This window comes from Bufo bufo, chromosome 1 (genome assembly GCF_905171765.1).
Source record: "Bufo bufo chromosome 1, aBufBuf1.1, whole genome shotgun sequence".
Lineage (NCBI taxonomy): Eukaryota > Metazoa > Chordata > Amphibia > Anura > Bufonidae > Bufo > Bufo bufo.
In genome coordinates this window covers 685,970,015-685,993,970 of record NC_053389.1, presented here as the reverse complement: position 1 = coordinate 685,993,970, position 23,956 = coordinate 685,970,015, and the positions used below count along the sequence as shown (strand labels likewise).

General features: G+C 44.7%; 1 protein-coding gene across 1 annotated transcript in view; it reads right to left on the bottom strand.

Annotated features, from left to right (window-relative positions):
- Positions 1 to 20,716, bottom strand: part of RLBP1 (retinaldehyde binding protein 1) — a 36,175-nt gene extending 15,459 nt beyond the window's left edge. Inside the window, exons 1-3 of the mRNA XM_040415778.1 lie at positions 20,678 to 20,716; positions 18,656 to 18,784; positions 14,161 to 14,365 (exon numbers count right to left, since the gene is read on the bottom strand). Of these exons, the coding sequence (XP_040271712.1) occupies positions 14,161 to 14,365; positions 18,656 to 18,784; positions 20,678 to 20,689 (346 nt within the window). The 5' untranslated portion in view covers positions 20,690 to 20,716. The remainder of the gene's footprint in view (positions 1 to 14,160; positions 14,366 to 18,655; positions 18,785 to 20,677) is intronic.
- Between the last annotated feature and the right edge of the window lie 3,240 nt (positions 20,717 to 23,956).

Below are 23,956 nucleotides of genomic sequence, written 5' to 3'. Positions count from 1 at the left end.
ACCTCCCATGTCCTGTCCTACTGCCTGTTCTACCTTGGTGTGCAAACTCTGCCTACCTTGACCTTGGCTTTCACCGCATCTCTGTCTGTCTTCTTGGTGTCATGAACTAGTGTCTCTTGACCTACCTAGGTCAGCAGCCATTAAACAAAGACTACTCCTAGAGGTAGCAGCCTAGGAGCCCCCTACAGTGAAGTCCAGATCCCATATGGGGTCAAAGAGGTAAATATCAGGGAGCTACTTAGACAACGCCCTCAGGAGTAGCCCTAAGTCCTTTCACTGGCACAGTTGGTCCACACACCCACTGCATTAAACTGATCACTTTCAATCTGACCAATATTAACACAAAGGGGTTCCAAGATTTTTATACTGATTTTTATATTGATGTCCTATCCTTAGGATAGGTCATCAATATGAGGTCCACGGAGGTCCAATAGCAGGCACCTGGTCAGCTGTAAGAAGAGGCTGTGGCTCTCTGTGAGTGATTAGGCCTCTTCTTAGGGCGTATGATGTCAGGTTTATCAGTCACATGGCCTAGGCACAGCTCAGTACCATTCAAGTGAATGGGGCTGAGCTGCGATACCGAGCATAGCCGCTGTGCAATGAACTGTGCCTAGTAGGCTGCAGTGATCTCCAGAGCTCCGGTGAGAGCCACAGTTTCCTCAAATAGCTGAATAGTCGGAGTGTCAGCAGTCGGACACTCACCGATATCATATTATGATCTATTCGGAGGATTGGCCATCAATGTGAAAATAAAATGTAAAAAAACTTTAACTGAATAATATTTCAGGAGAAAAACGTGAAACATGTACCTTCTAGATGAGGGAGTTTCTACAACGAAAAATGTGCACTTCCATAGTATGACTCAGCATGCTTCTCCACTTCCGTTTGTGTATTTCCAGGTTTTTACCCAGATGGAGAATTACTTACTGTATTTGGTACTATGTCAAATGTGAGAAAATCAAATGTTTTATATATCAAAGAGGAACTGGCTCTCACTTCTACAAAGAGTATTCTTTTCCCATCAGAGTCTCTACTGGGATGTCAACTTATTTCCTCGATTTGCAAGCTACATATCCCTCCCTCCAGTAAAGAATGGTCTCTTAGGCTTTCTACACTTCAAATGTTATAAGCTTCAGGACTTTGACAGCAGTTCAGCATTAATTCTGGCAAATGACAAAAGCCCTACATGAAAAACGTGAGAGACTGATTTTCTTTAACAAAGAGCTTCCTGAGACTGTATTTCAACATGGAGGGGAACTAACCCTAACATGTTTGCCACAGCCAACACTGAGTCTGAACATGACATGTGAGCCCATCCATGGAAATAAAAGGTGGAATAGAATGGTTCTCAAGACGCTGAGATGACACCTTAATAGCTTGTTAATAACAGCCATATGACATGTACAACTACTTCTACTGTACTTCAGAAATTAAAATCCAATCAGCCATTTTCACAACAACCAAGCTGTTTTCATGGTTTTGACATTTCATTAGACGCTGACTTAAAGGGAACCTGTCACCATGAAAATGCAGTGCAATATTATGCAGTCGGAATGCTATAGATCAACAGGAGCTGAGCAGACCAAGGAGCCCTTGGAGGATGTGATCAAACAATTATGGGATGATGTGGAGGGGAAAATACTCTGTCCCTGGTGGCAAAACATGGTACTACTACATGTAATGTTTGGTTCATCCTGATCTTTGTAAAGTGCACCTAAGTTCTTTGAATGGTACTGTTTGTAATCGAAGACCGGTAAATATTCATTTGTATGATATTTAGAGACTTCCCTCCACTGGGACCCTTTGGAAACTGTTTGCATAGACCACAGCTGAGCTGAGGCTACCTTATGTAACCAGTTGCCAGTACCAGTATTAGAATTAGTGTAGAGGAAGCTAGCCTTTTCTAAAACCAGGTGTTGATTTTCTCTGTACAGACCTATATATCAAATTTGAAAAAATCGAAATGCAAGATAAAAAAAAAAACTTGCCAGATTCACTAAATTTAAATACATCTAAATTCACTGGTCAAATCAGAGCTACTGGCATCTGCCCAACCACTGGCACCCAACACTTTAAGGGCTCATGCACACAGCTGTTGTTTTGGTCTGCATCCGATCCACATTTTTTGCGGGTCAGATGCAGAACAATTCACTTCAATGGGGCCACAAACGATGTGGATAGCGCTCCATGTGCTGTTCTCAATCATATGTCTTTTCTGCGGCACCCACAAAAAAATAAAACATATCCTATTCTTGTCCATATTACGGTCAAGGATAGAACAGTTCTATTATGAGCCAGATGTTCCGTTCTGCAAATGCGGAACGCACGTGGCCAGTATCTGTGTTTTACGGATAAGCAATTTCCGGACCACAATAACAGCAACGGCCGTCGCATAAGCCCTAAGAGTGAATCCCATCAGCCCATCCCTAATGTTTCCTCCTGAGCTGTGGAATCTACGTTGGCACCATATGGTTCCTGGCATCTCATGATCATCTCAGTAGCTGATGTTATGTCATCAATACCACTATATCGTTCTTGTCGCACAATTTAGGGATCAGCCAGGGGATTGTGTTACCAGTTGTAAGTGTTTAAAAGGCAATTTTCAGTATTTCGGCCACATTTCAGTCTGTGTTGTATATGTGTAATGAGGCAGAGCTCTGTAGGTGGCCAGAGAATAGTAATTGATAGACGAGGTCATAAACAGCCAGAGATCAGGTCACTTGTAAATTCCCAAAAGGAGAAGTTATAAACCAGCTAATAAATAACAGATCCCCCGGTAGAGGGTAACATGATGACACAACATGGAGTAATCAGGAAAATGTCAGGTCAAGGCAATCATTTCCTGCATTCTGGAAAACTATTCCAAAAATGTCTATATTCTGAAAAACATCATATCCTAGAACTGTCACTGTCAGAAGGACCTATGTTAAATAAGATGTGACCACAGCAAACTAGGGAAAATGTCAGAATGCATTAGAAATCATGCACGTTATGGATTAAGGCTCTGCAGTCGATGGTTCACCTAAGTATAGTAAGAAAATGTTTTGTAAGTCACTCGTGGAAACATGTCCTAAACCTACAACTTAAACAGTATACCCTATGTTCATAACTAGCACAATGTATGAATAACTATATGAAAATGAAATCTAGAAGGTGAGCTCTTTGGTGGCCATAAGTGGTATTGGTCCACCCAACGGTGGTGGATCCGCCGAAGTTATGTAGCGGCGCCGGCCTCTACATAACTTCAGCCTATCCACCGCCAGGCTAAATCTACAGCAGCTTCCTTGCTGCCGTATATTTAGAACATTTTCTATGCCTGTCCCTGCCCACGGGTGGGATGGGAGTTGCTGTGCATGCGTTCCCATTTGCGCTCCCATGGTCCCAGCCACCTGAGAGGCTGCTGAATTTTCTATAGTGTGCAAGCACGGCCACCGCTGCTGGATTGCAGGGTGGTCATAACCATGGAAACAAGAAGTGTATAATGCATACCTCACAAATGAAAAGAAGGATAAGGGACACTATGGGGGTCATTTACTATCCAGAAATACGCCTATATTAGGTAGGCCCGTCGCATTCATCATCTTCTACTCCTGTTTTAGTAGAAAATGGTCTAAATGTAAGACAGCTTGGAAGCTGGCTTACATTAAGACTGGCACAGGTGCCATAACCTCTTCATAACTTCGGTGATCCACCACCAGCTAAACGCCGGTCTTAATAAATGACCCCCTATGTAGGCAGATTTTTTTTTTATATTAGGCCACGCCTCTAACTTTGCCCAAATATAACTATACACACCTAATCCCACCCAGTTCCCTAAATGCCCCCACATAGTTATTATTTCCCCTTTATGCTAGCACACAGTAGTTCTGCCAACATTGTGTCCCCTTCACAGGTTATGCCCAGATATGTGCCCCCTCACAGTACTTATGCCCACATTGTGCCCCCTCTATAGTAGTGAGGATCAGATGTGTCCCCTTCACGTTACTTATGCCCGAATAAGCCCCCCCTCACAGTAATTATGCACAGATATATGCGCCCTCACAGTAGATATGCCCAGATATGTGCCCCCTCACAGTAGATATGCCCAGGTATGTGTCCCCTCACAGCAGATATGCCCAGGTATGTGCCCTCTCACAGTTGTTGTACCCTGATATATGCCCCTCACAGTAGTTAGGCCCTGATATGTGCCCCCTCACAGCAGTTTTGCCCTGATATGTGCCCCCTCACAGTAGTTATGCCCAGGTATGTGCCCCCTTCACAGGAAGTGAAAAAAAGAAACTGTACATACTCACCTAGTTCCTCCGATAATCTGTGCTCCCCAGGAGCAGCAGCAGGCAGGATACACATCATGCTGCCGGTCTGTGTAGGAGGCGCACAGCTGACTCCTGGCTTGCCCTGCCTCTCCTGTACAGACCAGCAGTGTGGAGCGCCAGCAGTGGGGAGGAATGGTGAAGCGGGCTGTATAGGAGGTGCAGGCCCAGGAGTCAGCCTCTGCTCCTCCCACACAGCCCAGCAGCTCAATGTGTATCCTGCCTGCTGCTTGGAAGTGCAGATCATCAGGAGAACTAGGTAAGTATTTTTTTTAATTTTTTTATTTTTTTACTTCCTGTGAAGAGGGTACATATCTGGGCATAATTATTGTGAAGGGGTACATGTGGGCATATCTATTGTAAAGGGGGTACTTATCTGGCCATAAGTATTGTGAATGAGGCACATGTGGGCATAACTAGTGCAAAAGGGGCACGTATCTGGCATTACTGTGAAGGGGCCACATCTGGGCATAACTATTGTAAAGGGGGCACATATGGGCATAACTACTTTGAAGGGGGCACATGTGGATATAACTACAATGAAGGGGCATATGTGGGCATTACTACGGTGATGGGGGCACATATGGACATTACTACTGTGAAGGGGACACAATGTTGGTGTAACGCCCCAAAGTGGCATTACCACTTCTGCACCCTGCTACTATCTCTAATGGGCTAACAAAGCATCATATTAGGGTACTTTCATACTAGCAGCAGGGGACTCTGACGGATCTTTCCTGCCACTAATTCATGTGTGCCCCCGGACTGCCGCTCCATCCCCATTAACTATAATGGGGGCGGAGTTCCGGCGGCAGCACGGCAGGGCACGTCGAGAGGCAGCCAGACTAAAAGTACTGCATGCAGTTTGTAACTGTTATGTTCCCATGTAATGTGCCTGGTTCACCAGCAGGTGGCAGCAAACACGGCAGAGCTTCAGTTAGGTAGAATGGAGCTTCCCATTCTATTCAATCTCCCCCGGAGAGAAGTGAGCAAGTCCTACTTCCTGCAGGAAGGGTGGGGACCAGTGAAAGTTAGTCTAGTTAGTGGACGTGCCCACGCCAGCCCAAGCACCCTAAGTTCTGCTGGCCATGGAGGCCAAAGCTTAAAGCCTCAGAAGACAGGAGCATAGTTCCCTGGCATAACTACAGACTACAGAGAGAAGGTGCAGCAGACAGAAGAATCTGAGTTATACAGTCAGCCTGTCAGTACAGCAGAGCCAGAGAGAAACTGATATAGCAGAGTCGAGTTTGCCTGCCAGTTTTAATGCTAAAGCTTGCTGGAACCAAGACAAAGCTTGAAGATTATTTCTGATGAACAATTTATTCAAGTAAAGCTGCTGTTCAACTATATACAAGGTCTGACTCAATTTTTCTTGCAAATTCCTCAATTATTCCCCCTATTTATTGCTTCAGAGCCAAAGCCTGGGGTCCAGCTGTATCCAGGTAGGAGCACCGTGACACATATAAAGGGACATTTTAGGCCGCACTATACTACTTGGCATTCCTATATCTGGGTCGCATTACATAGAGAGCCCTAGTGGGAGGCGCCCGTTGCATGGGCACAGCTACTGTGTGGTGGCATTAAGGGGACGGTGGGATTGGGTGTGTATAGCTATGTCTTGGGTGGAGTTAGAGGCATAGCCTAATATGAAAAAATATGCCGTGGCGCGCTAAGAGCACATATTGTTCCTCTTTGTGCTTTTCAGAAGTTGGGAGGTATGTAAATGCCATTTGCTAAAGTGAGGGGAGCAACCAAATAAAAACTTGACACAGTGTGCTTTGCACGCTGCTATGTTCATGTGATTGGTGGGGGTGGGCTTCATATTGTATGTGAGCCGGTGCCATGGCTGCTTTTCAGTCCCAGTCCGGCCCTGATCACAAGCCTGGTAATCTGTTTCACTTGCTAAGTCTTAACATTTCTGCACACTGGTCACATGCCTGAGGAGGAAAATGCTTAGTCCATGAGGCTAAAGAACAGCCATCTATTACAGTAGTCAGAACCTTTATCTCTGAGTAGTGGCACTCGGAGTACGGCTTCCAGTCGTCAGCTGATGCACTATAGAGGCTTTTCTAATCGAGATTTAGATGTTATTGATCTGTTGAGTAGTTTATTAACTTTATTATCTTCCCAGAAAATATGAACTTTTTACATCAGTTTGGCTAACGCCCATAAATCTGGTGCACTAGCACCACCTACTGGTCATATAGCTAAGAAAGGAAAACCCAGAAAGAACTATATATAGTTCATTTTGACAATATATTATATTTTATTGGTAATATTAATGCAAAGCTCCAGCATATTTGACTCAACCCTGAGCTGCAAAAATGGAAAATAAATGAGGAACCATTGCTAAACAAATAGGGAACTGCAGATAAACCAATTTCCTAGTTACCTAACATATTGGATTTGCTCACTTTACATGCATAAGACTCCACATAGTATTTTCATGGACCTGGCAGGAGCCAACCTTGAAACGAAGCTTCCATATTGCATCAAGGCCTGTACCACCTCATGGTGCAGGATATAATACAAATGACTTAGAGCAGGGATGCACAACTTTTTTTGGGGGTCTGAGGGTCGCATTGTCACATTGTTCTATTTCAAGGGGCCGGAAGAAAAAAAAAAAGAAAAAAGTTGATTGGTGCTCATTGCATCGCCCTATTACACTAGCAGATACAAAGTGAATATGGGAGGAACAATTGGCACTGCAGGCTTAGTCTGACAGCATGGGTGCTGTTGGACTGCTGGGTCGTGATGTTGAGGTGGTGGTGGTTGCCGTGGGGTGCTAGAGTAGGCGCACTCGAAGGGGCAACCTTGGTGTTGAGTGGGCCTATGCATTTTGATCAAAACCTATGCCTCGTGTACGGTATGTAGATTAGGGCTATGTATACTATTATGTACACTGAGAAGTGATATGAATTGTGCTGAGACGCAATGATAGATCACTGCATAGCATGGGGATGTGCGGTCCTTGCTTTCTTCTCTTTTTTCGAAACTGCAGTCATTCCTCCCTCATTCAATTCTGATCAGTCAGCTTCAGTTTACAAACAAGCTCCTGCTCGTTCATCGGCTGATTGGCTGTTCGAGTATACAGGTCAATTATTGGGATTGAGCATTTGTATGAAGACTTGTTCCCAATAATTGGCCTGAAAATTCTGCAGTGTAATAGGGCCTTAAACTGGTTATCCGATAATTAATATTGATGACCTATTCTCAGGATAGGTCACCAATATTAAATCGGCGGGTGTCCGACACCCTTGACCCCCATCAATCAGCTGTTAGAAGAGGCAAGTGCTCCATGAGCGACGTGGCCCCTTCCTAGGCCATGTGATGTCACTGTACATCGGTCACATGGCCCATTGAAGTCGATGAGGCTGATCTACAATACTACTATACTATGTACCGCGTTGTGCTTGGAGAGCCGCTGGCTCCGTGAAACAGGGATAGCGTCATCATTGTCCGTTACTGGATAACCCCTTTAAGTGGCATTCAACCTCATGCTCATGAATAGGTGCTTTCCTTCACTGCAGAGGACAGCGCTCATGGATTAATACCACTTCATGTCCCTCACTTAGAGACTATATCTGTGTTGCCAGTGCCCTGCAATAAACAGTACACACTTGGAAAGTGCTCATTTGGTTAACCCTTTAATAACAAGGCCTTAAAGGGGTTTCCTGAGACTTTATACTGTTGACCTATCCTCTGGATAAGGTGATCAATATCTGATCATGAAGGTCCGACACCTGGGACCTCCACCGATCAGCTGTTTGAGCAAGCACCTGTGCTGGCACTACCGTCACACGTTCATCAGATACATGGCCTAAGTCGGAGCAGCTCAGCCCCATAGAAATGAATAGGGCTGAGCTGCGATACCAAGCACAGCCGTTATACAATGTACGGCACTGTACTTGGTAAGCTGCGAGAAGTTTGCGTTGCTCACAGGAGCGCTCGTGCCTTCTCAAACAGTTGATCAGCGGGGGTCCTGTGTGTCAGACCCCCACCAATCAGAAATTGATGACCTAGTCAGAGGAATATGTTTTTTTTAAGCATTTGGGAAAAACTGGGCAAGTCATTTTTTTTTCCCAAACTATAGCTGCTTATTCTTTAACTATGAAAACTGACACCAAAATAAATTATTAAGATTTGTTCCCTATTTTAGGTTGGTCATTTTTATATATACGGTAGTATATAGTTTTACGTGAATGACAACTGTTTCGGTTGGTGTGGTCATTTTTAATTCTTTTCTTTTATTTGTATTTTATTTAATCATTTTTTAAATATATTTTGGCACATAATATGTCCCCAAGATGTCATTAAAAGATCTCTTGGGGACACTAAGGCTGAGTTCACACGAGCGTGTCCGGATAAGGTCCGGATGCGTTGCGGCAAACCTGCGCGAGTAGGTACCCAATTGCAGTCAGTTTTGACTGCGATTGCGTTCCGTTGTTCAGTTTTTATCGCGCGTGTGCAATGCGTTTTGCACGCGCGTGATAAAAAACTGACTGTGGTACCCAGACCCGAACTTCTTCACTGAAGTTCAGGTTTGGGTTCGGTGGTGTGTAGATGTTATTATTTTCCCTTATAACATGGTTATAAGGGAAAATGTAATCATGAGCTGCCGGCTAAAGGACCTGTGGTGACGTCAGATCACATGGTCCAATCACATGGTCCATCACCACGGTGATTGACCATGTGATTGGACCATGTGATGTGATGTCACCACAGGTCCTTTAGCCGGCAGCTCATGATTAAAGAAGTAAGAAGAGACCGGCAGCTACGTGATCAAGAGGAGAAGGTGAGTTAATTATTTTTTATTTTTTAACCCTCAATTGACCACCTACTAAGCATTCTGTATTAAAGAATGCTATTATTTTCCCTTATAACCATGTTATAAGGGAAAATAATACAGTGAATAGACTGTCATCTTAGCAACCATGCGTGAAAATCGCACCGCATCCGCACTTGCTTGCGGATGCTTGCGATTTTCACGCAGCCCCATTCACTTTTATGGGGCCTGCGTTGCGTGATAAACTCACAATATAGAGCATGCTGCGATTTTCACGCAACGCATAAGTGATGCGTGAAAATCACCGCTCATGTGCACAGCCACATAGAAGTGAATGGGTCCGGATTCAGTGCGGGTGCAATGCGTTCACCTCACGCATTGCACCCGCGCGGAAATCTCGCCCGTGTGAACTCAGCCTAACACTATTTTTTGCATTTAGCACTTTTTCCATTGTAACAGGGTCTCCAAAGGAGTCCCAGCTACAGGTGACAACAGCCCCCTGTGAGGGCATTGTACACTGAAAGAGCCAGTCAGGGTCTACAGCTCCCCTATATGCCCGAGACACTCCAATAGAGGAGTTGGCATAGATGCTTCCTCTATTCCAGGGATGCTCAACCTGCGTCCCTCCAGCTGTTGTAAAACTCCCACAATTCCCTGCTGTAGGCTGATAGCTGTAGACTGTTCGGGCATGCTGGGAGTTGTAGTTTTGCAACAGCTGGAGGGCCGCAGGTTGAGCATGCCTGCTCTATTCACTGCATAGCGCTCATGAAGTTCTATGCACCAAGCACAGGGGAAGGCAGAAACTGTAATAAACTGCTAATGTCTTCTCCTTGGGATCCCGGCTATCACTGACAGTAGGGAAGCCAACCCGCTCCTGCTAGATCTCAGGAGCAGGAGCTTTAATCCGCTGAGGTCAGGAACAAGGCTGATCGCACAGGCAGACAACATCAACTGTGTTTCTGTCTAGTAGGAAGGGGGCCGTAAACCATAGCTGTGGAGCCGCACGCTGCCTGTAGGTTGTGCATCCCTGCCTTAGAGGTGGGGATCCACCACCCATGTTCCCTCAGTCTGTGTGGTTAGTAATTGGAGAAGTTAGGGACCCGGGTCCTGCTCCTATTATATTGGGTGATTCTAATCAACAGCAAATAAATATTGCTGTATAGTGCCAAATAACTTGCTGAGTTGTTATTGGGTTTAAAATAACATCACTACCATTAATGTCTGTATCCTGGGTGGTCTAGGACAGTGAGGAGGTTAATATCAGTGTCCCTGGTAGCCTAGAGCAAAAATAGGATAAATGTCTGCATCTCTGGTGGCATATGGCAGTGAAGCGGTTAATGCCAGTATCACTATAAGGCTCCAGCATTGTTTCTGTCGTAGGAATGCTGACACTAGAATAGACACACATCTCCACCCTCACACAGACTGCTCGCCATAGACCCTCTCTCAGGCTGCTCCCCATAGTCCCTCACTCAAACTGCTCCCCATAGTCCCTCACTCAAACTGCTCCCCATAGTCCCTCACTCAAACTGCTCCCCATAGTCCTTCACTCAGACTGCTCCCCATAGACCCTTTCTCAGACTGCTCCCCATAGTCCCTCACTCTGACTGCTCGCCATAGACTCTCACTCAAACTGCTCCCCATAGTCCCTCACTCAAACTGCTCCCCATAGTCCTTCACTCAGACTGCTCGCCATAGACCCTCTCTCAGACTGCTCCCCATAGTCCCTCACTCAGACGGCTCGCCATAGACTCTCACTCAAACTGCTCCACATAGTCCCTCACTCAGACTGCTCCCCCATAGACCCTCACTCAGACTGCTCCCCATAGTCCCTCACTCAAACTGCTCCCCATAGTCCTTCACTCAGACTGCTCGCCATAGACTCAAACTGCTCCCCATAGACCCTCACTCAGACTGCTCCCCATAGTCCCTCACTCAGACTGTTCCCCATAGTCCCTCACTCAGACTGCTCCCCATAGTCCCCCACTCAGACTGCTCCCCATAGTCCCTCACTCAGACTGCTCCCCATAGTCCCTCACTCAGACTGCTCCCCATAGTCCCTCACTCAGACTGCTCCCCATAGTCCCTCACTCAGACTGCTCCCCATAGTCCCTCACTCAGATTGCTCCCCATAGACCCTCACTCAGACTGCTCCTCATATACCCTCACTCAGACTGCTCCTCATATACCCTCACTCAGACTGCTCCCCATATACCCTCACTCAGACTGCTCCCCATAGACCCTCACTCAGACTGCTCCCCATAGTCCCTCACTCAGACTGCTCCCCATAGTCCCTCACTCAGACTGCTCCCCATAGACCCTCACTCAGACTGCTCCCCATAGACCCTCACTCAGACTGCTCCCCATGGACCCTCACTCAGACTGCTCCCCATAGACCCTCACTCAGACTGCTCCCCATAGACCCTCACTCAGACTGCTCCCCATAGACCCTCACTCAGACTGCTCCCCATAGACCCTCACTCAGACTGCTCCCCATAGTCCCTCACTCAAACTGCTCCCCATAGTCCTTCACTCAGACTGCTCCCCATAGACCCTATCTCAGACTGCTCCCCATAGTCCCTCACTCTGACTGCTCCCCATAGTCCCTCACTCTGACTGCTCGCCATAGACTCTCACTCAAACTGCTCCCCATAGTCCCTCTCTCAGACTGCTCCCCATAGTCCCTCACTCAGACTGCTCGCCATAGACTCTCACTCAAACTGCTCCCCATAGTCCCTCACTCAAACTGCTCCCCATAGTCCTTCACTCAGACTGCTCGCCATAGACCCTCACTCAGACTGCTCCCCATAGTCCCTCACTCAGACTGCTCCCCATAGTCCCTCACTCAGACTGCTCCCCATAGTCCCTCACTCAGATTGCTCCCCATAGACCCTCACTCAGACTGCTCCCCATAGACCCTCACTCAAACTGCTCCCCATAGTCCCTCACTCAAACTGCTCCCCATAGTCCCTCACTCAAACTGCTCCCCATAGTCCCTCACTCAGACTGCTCCCCATAGACCCTCACTCAGACTGCTCCCCATAGACCCTCACTCAGACTGCTCCCCATAGACCCTCACTCAGACTGCTCCCCATAGACCCTCACTCAGACTGCTCCCCATAGACCCTCACTCAGACTGCTCCCCAAAGTCCCTTACTCAGACTGCTCGCCATAGACTCTCACTCAAACTGCTCCCCATAGACCCTATCTCAGACTGCTCCCCATAGTCCCTCACTCTGACTGCTCCCAATAGTCCCTCACTCAAACTGCTCCCCATAGTCCTTCACTCAGACTGCTCGCCATAGACTCAAACTGCTCCCCATAGTCCCTCACTCAGACTGCTCCCCATAGTCCCTCACTCAGACTGCTCCCCATAGTCCCTCACTCAGACTGCTCCCTATAGTCCCCCACTCAGACTGCTCCCCATAGTCCCTCACTCAGACTGCTCCCCATAGTCACTCACTCAGACTGCTCCCCATAGTCCCTCACTCAGACTGCTCCCCATAGTCCCTCACTCAGATTGCTCCCCATATACCCTCACTCAGACTGCTCCTCATATACCCTCACTCAGACTGCTCCCCATATACCCTCACTCAGACTGCTCCCCATAGACCCTCACTCAGACTGCTCCCCATAGACCCTCACTCAGACTGCTCCCCATAGTCCCTCACTCAGACTGCTCCCCATAGTCCCTCACTCAGACTGCTCCCCATAGACCCTCACTCAGACTGCTCCCCATAGACCCTCACTCAGACTGCTCCCCATAGACCCTCACTCAGACTGCTCCCCATAGACCCTCACTCAGACTGCTCCCCATAGACCCTCACTCAGACTGCTCCCCATAGACCCTCACTCAGACTGCTCCCCATAGACCCTCACTCAGACTGCTCCCCATAGTTCCTCACTCAGACTGCTCCCCATAGTCCCTCACTCAGACTGCTCCCCATAGTCCCTCACTCAGACTGCTCCCCATAGTCCCTCACTCAGACTGCTCCCCATAGTCCCTCACTCAGACTGCTCCCCATAGTCCCTCACTCAGACTGCTCCCCATAGTCCCTCACTCAGACTGCTCCCCATAGTCCCTCACTCAGACTGCTCCCCATAGTCCCTCACTCAGACTGCTCCCCATAGTCCCTCACTCAGACTGCTCCCCATAGTCCCTCACTCAGACTGCTCCCCATAGTCCCTCACTCAGACTGCTCTCCATAGTCCCTCACTCAGACTGCTCTCCATAGTCCCTCACTCAGACTGCTCCCCATAGTCCCTCACTCAGACTGCTTCCCATAGTCCCTCACTCAGACTGCTCCCCATAGTCCCTCACTCAGACTGCTCCCCATAGTCCCTCACTCAGACTGCTCCCCATAGTTCCGTACACAGACTGATCCCCATGGTTCTCCCGTCTCTCATAGATGGCTCCCCATGCCATCCTATGTTACACAGGCTGCTGCCCCATTCCGTCTGTCTCACATACGGCTCTCCATGTTCCCCGTACTGCTCCCAAGGTCCACCATCTCTCCCTTACAGACCCAACCTAATGCTCCATCTTTCAGACTGATCCTTATGCTCCCTCTTTCACAGACGGCTCATTATGACCCCTCTCACACAGACTGATCCTTAGACACCATCTGTCATAGACAGCTCATTATGCCTCCATCTCACAGACTGCTCCCTGTGCTCCCCTTTTCACACTACCTTGTTACCTTAGATCTGTATCAGCAAGTTGAACATGAATAGGGAGTGTGCATGGGAGCCGACTGTCCCTCTGAGAGGGGAGTGTTTAATAGCTTAAAGGGAACAGTAACCACCACTTATCAGGAGAACAGGGGTCTCTGCTCCCCTCACCCATTCTCCACCAGGTGAAGTGGCCACTGACTGACACATCCAGGTGGATATTAAATAAAATGGGGACCGTACATTTCAGCTGCTTTTCCATTCAAGTCTTTGGAAGTCTTGAAAGCAGCAGAGACAAGAAACCCAAAGTGAAACCAATTTTATATTACAATGCATATTCAACACTGTTCACAATGCTAGTTTCCAGTCTCTGGGGTGTCACAACCTGCTTACCTTTCAGAAGGTCATAGGCTCGATTTACTTCAAATTTGCGGGCCCGAATGAAACGCAGAAAAAAGCTATTATCCATCCCGACCACCTTCTCTGCAACTGTCTTGCAGAGGTCATCTCCAGCGTTGGCTTTCTCCTGCACTATGTCTCGAAGTTCCTTTACAGCTGAATCTCGCGTCTCATCTGTCTCATTTAATTCATCTTTAGCCTTCAAATGCGGAAGAAAACAGAAGTAATATGTGTTTTATAAAACAGGATGAATATGTTTAATATAAAAGAAAGAACTATTGTGGTCATTTATTAAGACCGTCGTTTTAGACGCTACGCTTAATACCCCTGGCGCTGGTGCATGATGCGCCTAAGTTATGTAGAGTCGCCGGCCTCAACATAACTTCGGCGCATCCACCACCAGCATAAATCTACGCCACAAATGCCCTTTGCGACCAAATCAGAGACAGATATATGCCAAAAATTGGTGTATATCTAATACTAAATGACCCCTAAAAGTTTACAGTCAGTTATGAACATGTTAGGCCTCATGTCTCAGCAAAGACTTGCCATTTTGCTTAAAGTAACCAAAGTTCAGTTCTACTTTTTCTGTTAGGGTAAGGCCAAAAGGGGTGGTTCTGACCCATCCACAATGCCGCCATAAATCTCTGTGCTGTGCGACTGCAGTCATTTTGCAATGAAATTTTAAGTGACTGCTTTAGGTTTCACTGGAAACTAAAGCAGCCACTTAAAATTTCATTAGAAAATGGCAATGATGTATTGGATCCATCCCATTTGGTATAATCCTTATGGGCCCTTTACAGTGGCCAATTGAACAGATCATCGCCAACCAGCGCTACTATTAACGCTAGTTAGCGATGATCTGGCAGTGATTACCTCGACCATCGGGTAATTGTATCTTTTGTGCAGCACAAAAGACCATCATTTAACAGTGGCAGATCATGCGGTGTAAACACTCTCTGCTGCCGGGAAAGTACAAGACAGTATGAGGAAGAGCGATGGCATTAGTGATCACTGCTCCCCATACTGCGGAGGAAGTGGAGGAGATCTCCTCCACTAGTGATCAGCACATTGTTGGGAAGGAATGCTTCCTTCCCGACAATCTGCTAGATCGTTGTCCTGTGTAAAGGGACCTTTAGACAGTGACCCAGGGAGTAGAGCTCCAGCATTCCACATCAAGATCTGCAAGAGTATTTTTTTCTTGGGGTCCATTCACACAACTGTGTCCATTTTGTGGACTGCAAACCGTGACACCGTCCATGTGCACCTTGCATTTTCCCCTTCTGTTGGTACCGCACTATGTAACAGATATCTATTCTCGTCTGCAAAATGGACATGAATAGGAAATGTTCTATTTTTTTTTTTTTCACAGCCATGGAATGGACATACGGATGTAGACAGCACACAGTGTGCTGTCCGCATCTTTTGCAGCCCCATTAAAATAAATTGGTCCACATCTGATATGCAATAAATGCGGATCGAATGCAGAAGAATACGGTCGTGTGAATGGGACCTTAATATGAGGTATTGGTACTGATTAAAGAACACATATACTTTATCTTAAGGTGGATTTACACGTACCAATAATCGGCCAGATTATCGGGAACGACTGTTCCTGCGAATGCTCATTCCCGATAATCTGGACATCTAAATGTGTCGCTGATCACCTGATGAATGAGCAAAACGCTTGTTCATTGGGTGATCCTGTGGTTCATGCAGGCACTCCAATCATCATTCATGGGCAGCAGATTGTGCGGTCTACACAGCGATCTGCTGCCCAGAAACAATGATTCTATATGGGGACAAGGGATCGCAATAGTGATTCCTCACCCTGGTACTGTGAAGGAGATCGCCGCATGTAAATGCAGTGGTTTCCTTCACTGAACAACTGTTGGGAAGGAACGTTTCCCTCTCGACAATCAGCTGTCCCATTGGCCCGTGTGAACCCGCCTTTAGTCTTTCAAGGGCGTTAAAAGGATTGTCTACTTTAGAAAACTCATTTCAAATAACCAGTTAGGAAATTTTGTGTTTATAGAGGGGGAGTATCTTTTGGTTGGAGCATAGGGTGGCTACAAAGACCATTGCTGCTCTGGAGGACCCATCACCTCTATGCATTACATGGACACCAGATTAAAACCACTATAACAGCTAAAAGTACTGGCACTTGCACACTAACACTAGTACCAGAATAAAGCACTTGTCCTGAGTGACAGTTAGTACCTCCGCGGTGTGATTCTCGCATACAAGGTGCTTCCGGCATTAGTTGATATAGTTTGGATGTAGATAAACCACCAAATCGATTCTTAGCTGAGTTTTCAGCTCCACTCACCAAGCGAAAAGCCTTGGCCGGTGGCTAGGCTCAGGTGGGACCCACAGGTATCTAAACGGGACTTCTGTATGAAGTCACATTCTCTAGACAGATGCTTGCAAGGTACAAACTTCCTGCCAATGAATTTCAGAATACTAAATGATGTGAATGATGAACTATGCTGTGTTCGGTCCCATACATATTACAAATGGATGCCAAATTATTTTCGGCGCCATTCACCTCCTGTTCTTTACATACTGTATCTGAAGTCTATCTCAATAATACTCGTCCTATGAATCACCGTCCAGACGTCTGTATAGTTGATCATTCACTTCATGCAGTTTAATAGAGAAATTAGTCAAAGGAATCCATAAATTCTGAAATGCATTGGAAGAAGGAAGTTTGTACCAAAGCACCCATCCAGAGAGTGTTACGTCGATAGCTATCGGCGACCACCAGAGCGATCTAGTCACCGACCAGGGATTTTCGCTTGGTGACTGGAGTTGAAGACTCAGATGAGGAACGATTTGGTGGTTTCACAACATACGAATTATATCAACTAATGCTAGAAGCACCGGGTATGAGAGACTCACACTACACTGGTATAACAAAGGCTCTATTCTGACACTACTGGCATTATATAGTGACTTTTAGTGTGTAGTAGTTGTAACTAACTAGTGATCCTAATGATAGTGTGCCAGCGAGAGTACTTTTAGTTGTTATAGCGGTTTTAATTATATGGTGTAAGGGATGAGGTAGGTAGCCCTTATTTGTACTCAGAGTAGGCACTGTAGGGAATTAGAGAGGTAGCGCTTGTGCATTTGCATTGTAATCATTTGAATGGCTGCCATGTAATGCTTCACCTTTCCGTGTAACTACAAGGAAATTGAACTCTTGGAGTTGAATTTTCCTACAGATTACAGGTGATTGCTGAAAAATCCAGCAGTGTGACACCCTGTGATCTCCTGGAGGCCACCAACAAAAGGGAGATTGTCAAAAGTGGATAAGCCCTTTAAGAGTCTATAAATTGTGTCAGGTAAAAGTATATTAGGTTCAAACCCTAAATTTCACAACTTCCACTATCAATTTAATGTCTTAAAGGGGTTGGCCGCTTTCTGGCTACTGCTGACAATATGTAGGTAAGATGACTATATGGCACTTACTAATATAGTGTCCGTTGATATTCTGCGGCATTTTCCATATTTCATAAGATATGCCCCTTGTTGGCCAAGTCGTTTGCACTGTCAACACAGAGGTCTTGTCCATAAAATAGCTGCTGATGGAGGGTCGTGTGACCAGCCAAATCACTCAGTCTCCTTCAGTCAAATACACTGCAGCTGCACTATACTTTCAACATTGCAAGTGCAGATGACAGGTGTGGTGTATATGAGTGGAGAAGGCCGAGTGATGTGTCTGCAGTTATTTTTGTCAGGTCACATGATGTTCAGTCAGAAGCCATCTTATGGATAGGACTTCTATGTGGACAGCCCAGAAGATTTGCCCAACAAGGGGACATGACTTATGACAAACGGCACAGAAAATCAACAAAAGCTATATAAGTAAGTGTAATAACGTCATCTTCAGAGTTGAGTGAATCGAAGCTGACGAAGTGAACTTTGATCCGAATTTCTGAAAAAATTTGATTCGCCGCAAAGCCAAATTTCCTCGTTGCTCCATGGTAACAAATCGATTTTCCCTAAAATGGAGGCAAAAAAATAAATAAAAAATTTTGGGCTGGATCTTCAAGCAAGATGGCCGCGGCGATCTCTTCGCGATCAAATGGATGAGGTAAGTATGATTTCATTTTTTTATTCGTCATGATGCGAATTTGTAAAATGTGGCTAAGCAGCCGAATTGAATTTTAGAGAACTTCACTCCTCTCTAGTCATCTTACATATACATTGGAGAAAAGTAGCCAGAAAGTGGCCAACCTCTTTAAGGACATTACAGACATAATAATCTTTCATCCTATCCCGCTTTTATGAAGCCACAGTTGACATTGCAGCTCAGCTCCATTTACTTGAACTGCAATACCAGGCACAACTTATAGACAGATGTGGCGCTGTTTCTGGCTAGAAAGCAGACTTTTCTCATATAGCCCCTTTAAAATTACAATGAAAGTAAAGAGAGATCCAGTCACTGCTTGGCATTCACCTCTACAATGGAATATTTCATAACTACCTTCTGCACTGTGTGATCTGGCAGCTTTTCACATTTGCCAAACACAGGTCCATGGTCTTTGGTTGTCAGACGCTCTAGCTTGGCACGGAGGGACTGTTCCTCTTCTGAAACAATACGATATGTTCCTGTCTAAAAGCAACCAACACACATCAGGGCTGATTGTAGCCAGTTCCCATATAACATGACCAACTCTACAACAAAATGTATCCTAGTTTTATATATATATATATATATATATATATATATATATTTAAAACGGTAAATAAAGAAAAATCAAACATTTTGTTTTTCAGGGATAAAAACATACTTAAAAATCAATTCTTAATCCATTTTATAGAGATTTTGAGGGCTGTACATAACACTAAGGAAATCTCTGATCTCATAGATTTCTCTGGAGATTGCCTAGCTTAGGTTGGTCGCATACCACTTCCCCACTGGAGTTTGAGGACTCCATTTCTATATTTCTATATAGGGTCTTCTTCCCTCTGAGGGAGGTGAATTGAGAGATCAAGTTGCGATCCTCTGTCCCAAAATGGATGTATATGGTGTCGTTAACCAGCACCAGTAGAGGAGCCTAACTTTGCTCTCCTATATGGACATCAACTTCTTGTTTTATATTCTATGTCTTTTGAATGGATTAATAATCTATTTCCTCCTAATCACTAATTGAACATCCTTACGAAATACAATTCTTCATCATAAGGACCATTTATGTACTGTACTATAGAACTATATTGTGCTTTGGAGTCTGATTCTTAAAGGGAACCTGTCAGATTGAACATTGTGTTTGAGCATGTTATAGAGCAGGAAGAGCTGAGCAGATTGACATGTAGTTTTATGAGAAAGTTCTCAGTATAACCTGCAATTTATACATTTACATCCCTGCTCATTCTGGGCTTTGAAGTCCAGGAGGCGGTCCTATCAGTGATTGACAGCCTTCCCTCTATGACTGTGTATACAGAGATAGCTGTCAATCACTGATAGGACCGCCTCCTGGACTTCAAAGCCCAGAATGAGCAGGAATATAAATGAATAAAATACTTATTAAGTTTTACTGAATCTTTTTTCCATAAATCTATACATCAATCTGCTCAGCTCCTTCTGCTCTGTAACATGGTGATTATAGCTTACATTGCATTTTCATTATCACAGGTCCCTTTAAAGGAGTTATCTCACAAATTTAAAACGGTTTCCTACTTATATATCTGGAGGACTTTCTTTCTTTGCTGTGAGTGGGCAGCAGCTTAGCATGCACCTGCATCTCCCAGGATGCATTGCATTTAGCTCTTTTTAACTCCTTCATCTTGTGCAGGGATGCTCAACCTGCGGCCCTCCAGCTGTTGTAAAACTACAACTCCCACCATGCCCCGCTGTAGGCTGTCCGGGAATGATGGGAGTTGTAGTTTTGCAACAGCTGGAGGGCCGCAGGCTGAGCATGCCTGATCTTGTGCATAGACGATAGTCCCTCATATATAGCCCCAGAGATATATATATGGTATGTAATGCCCTACAATTTTCTTCTCCACTGACTACAGAGATATATCGTTATATATTTCTATTAATATAGAAGTAGGGACTGAGGGGAAGGGAAAGGAGGAGGGATGCCCCTGAGAATCTTAGTCCACTACTGAATGCAAGAGAAGGTGGACAAGAAGGAAAAACAGCAGGAGGCTCTACCACAGAGAAAAATGTAACGTACATAAAAAATAAACAACATTTTTATTGCATGTGTTTATAGCAATTATAGCAATAGTACTTTATTTAAAGTGCTCTGTTTTTTGCATAGTAATCCTCCTACCATGATCGTCTCCCCTTGCCTGGGTCTTTATTGCTGTTTTTAACACGCAGGCTTACTTTCTATAGTGGAGCTCTAGAGCCAGCTGGAAATGCATTCACCTTATGAATGCCTAGCCGTGAAGACATTTTTACCAGACAACATATACCGTATTTGTTTAGCAAATGAAAAGCTACAAATGGTAAAAAGACTCTGACTCAAGTGACTGAGCACAAGGTGATACTTACAATGTCTGACATCTCGCTTCTTCTATGTCCACGCAAGAAGCTGGGGAAATAATTAAAAGTTGGAAAAAAGTATATGAACCTGTTACTGGTGAGGATGATTCTCAAATCTGTAACAAATCTTTAAAAAAGGATGCAATCTATGAACGCTATATAACTGCAAGGATCAGAGTCACATTAGGATGCCTACAGTATGTTCATTGCCTAGTAGGTGAAAAAAATACGGTAGTAACTTATGTGCCAGAATGCCAGGCTAGATTTTATAGAACGTCATGTTACATTATATTGCATGTAATCAGAAATAATATTTGGAAACTGTCATTATATACAGTTGTGTTCAAAATAATAGCAGTGTGTTTGAAAAAAGTGAATAAAGCTCAAAATCCTTCTAATCGCTGTTATTTCCATACACACAAATGCATTGGGAACACTACACATTCTATTCCAAATCAAAACATGAAGAAAAATATACCAAATTTGTGTTGTTCCTCTAAAAAAATTAAAGAAAAGTGAATATTAGACTGTTCAAAAAAAATAGCAATGTTTGTATTCTTCTCTACAAACTCAAACATTCACTATATAAACTGAAAAATGTTTGAAGATTTTGCTTTCCTTTGAATCACTTAACTAATATTTAGTTGTATAACCACTGTTTCTGAGAACTGCTGTACATCTGTGTTGCATGGAGTCAACCAACTTCTGGCCCCTGTGACAGGTACTCCAGCCCAGAATGATTGGACTTCATTCCACAGTTCTTCTCTATTTCTTGGTTTTGCCTCAGAAACTGCGTTTTTGATGTCACCCCACAAGTTTTCTATTGGATTAAGATCCGGGGATTGGGCTGACCACTCCATAACGTCAATCTTGTTGGTCTGGAACCAAGATGCTGCACGTTTACTGGTGTGTTTGGGGTCGTTGTCTTGTTGGAACACCCATTTCCAGGGCATTTCCTCTTCAGCATAAGGCAGCATGACCTCTTTAAGTATTCTGATGTATTCAAACTGATCCATGATCCCTGGTATGCGATAAATAGGCCCAACACCGTAGTATGAGAAACATCCCCATATCATGATGCTTGCGCCACCATGCTTCACTGTCTTCACAGTGTACTGTGAATTCAGTGTTTGGGGGTCATCTGACAAATGGTCTCCGGCCACTAGACCCAAAAAGAACAATCTTACTTTCATCAGTGCACAAAATGTCTCTTTAGGCCGGTCAATGTGCTCTTTGGTAAATTGTAACCTCTTCAGCACATGTCTTTTTTTTCAACAGTGGGACTTTGCTGGGGCTTCTTGCAGATACCTTGGCTTCACATAGGCGTCTTCTAATTGTAACAGTACTCACAGGTAACTTTAGACCTTCTTTGATCTTCCTGGAGCTGATTGTTGGCTGAGTCCTTGCCATTTTGGCTATTCTTCTATCCATTCGAATGGTAGTTTTTCACTTTCTTCCACATATTTCAGGTTTTGGTTGCCATTTTAAAGCATTTGCGATCATTTTAGCTGGGCAGCCTATAATTTTCTGCCCTTTTTTATATGTTTCCCCCTCTCCAATCAACTTTTTAATCAAGGTATGCTGTTCTTCTGAACAATGTCTGGAACGACCCATTTTCCTCAGAATTTCAGAGAGAAATGCACTGTAACCAGCATGTACAACATTTGCTGCCTTCCTTCCTTAAATAAGGGCAATAATTGGCACCTGTTTTTCAAAGAAGGAATGACCTCACTCATTGAACTCCACACTGCTATTATTTTGAACATGCCCTTTTCAATAAGTGATTGAATTACACAGAATCAGCAGCATGCATGTCATGACTGTTGGGTCTGTTGGGTTTCTATTACTCTACTACACCTTCTAGTAAATTATTTGCCATGTAGAAATATCATTTCTACCAAAAACAGTGATGGATCAGGTTAGTGTTGTCTGACTGCTATTATTTTGAACACAATTGTATATATACAGTACAGACCAAAAGTTTGGACACACCTTCTCGTTCAAAGAGTTTTCTTTATTTTCATGACTATAAAAATTGTAGATTCACACTGAAGGCATCAAAACTATGAATTAACACATGTGGAATTATATACATAACAAACAAGTGTGAAACAACTGAAAATATGTCATATTCTAGGTTCTTCAAAGTAGCCACCTTTTGCTTGGATTACTGCTTTGCACACTCTTGGCATTCTCTTGATGAGCTTCAAAAGGTAGTCCCCTGAAATGGTTTTTACTTCACAGGTGTGCCCTGTCAGGTTTAATAAGTGGGATTTCTTGCCTTATAAATGGGGTTGGGACCATCAGTTGCGTTGAGGAGAAGTCAGGTGGATACACAGCTGATAGTCCTACTGAATAGACTGTTAGAATTTGTATTATGGCAAGAAAAAAGCAGCTAAGTAAAGAAAAACGAGTGGCCATCATTACTTTAAGAAATGAAGGTCAGTCAGTCAGCCGAAAATTGGAAAACTTTGAAAGTAAGGGCTATTTGACCATGAAGGAGAGTGATGGGGTGCTGCGCCAGATGACCTGGCCTCCACAGTCACCGGACCTGAACCCAATCGAGATGGTTTGGGGTGAGCTGGACCGCAGAGTGAAGGCAAAAGGGCCAACAAGTGCTAAGCATCTCTGGGAACTCCTTTAAGACTGTTGGAAGACCATTTCAGGGGACTACCTCTTGAAGCTCATCAAGAGAATGCCAAGAGGTGGCTACTTTGAAGAACCTAGAATATTACATATTTTCAGTTGTTTCACACTTGTTTGTTATGTATATAATTCCACATGTGTTAATTCATAGTTTTGATGCCTTCATAGTCATAAAAATAAAGAAAACTCTTTGAATGAAAAGGTGTGTCCAAACTTTTGGTCTGCACTGTACTGTATATATATATATATATATATATATATATATATATATATATATATAAAATTAGGGTTTAAGAGATTTTGCAAGATAAATAAAAATCTTCAACAAGCTGTAAAATGGTTTAAAGTACAAAACACGTTACACTCACCCTTTTCTCCAGCACTGTTCTCTCTGGCGCTGCTCCGGTACTTCTGCTGATGTATGTTTACAAGCAGCAGCAGTGACGTGCCAGGATAAGGCACATGACCGTTGCTACCAGGGGTGCACCACCAATGAGGCCTGGTGAGTCGATCGCCCCAGGCAGCACCAGGTAGGTGCAATAGGGGGGCAGCAGAAGGGCCATGGGCAATGAGCACTTTCATTGTGACAAAGGGGTTAGATTAAGAAATTGGAATGGGGGAGGGGCGTTTCAGTTTTTGCCT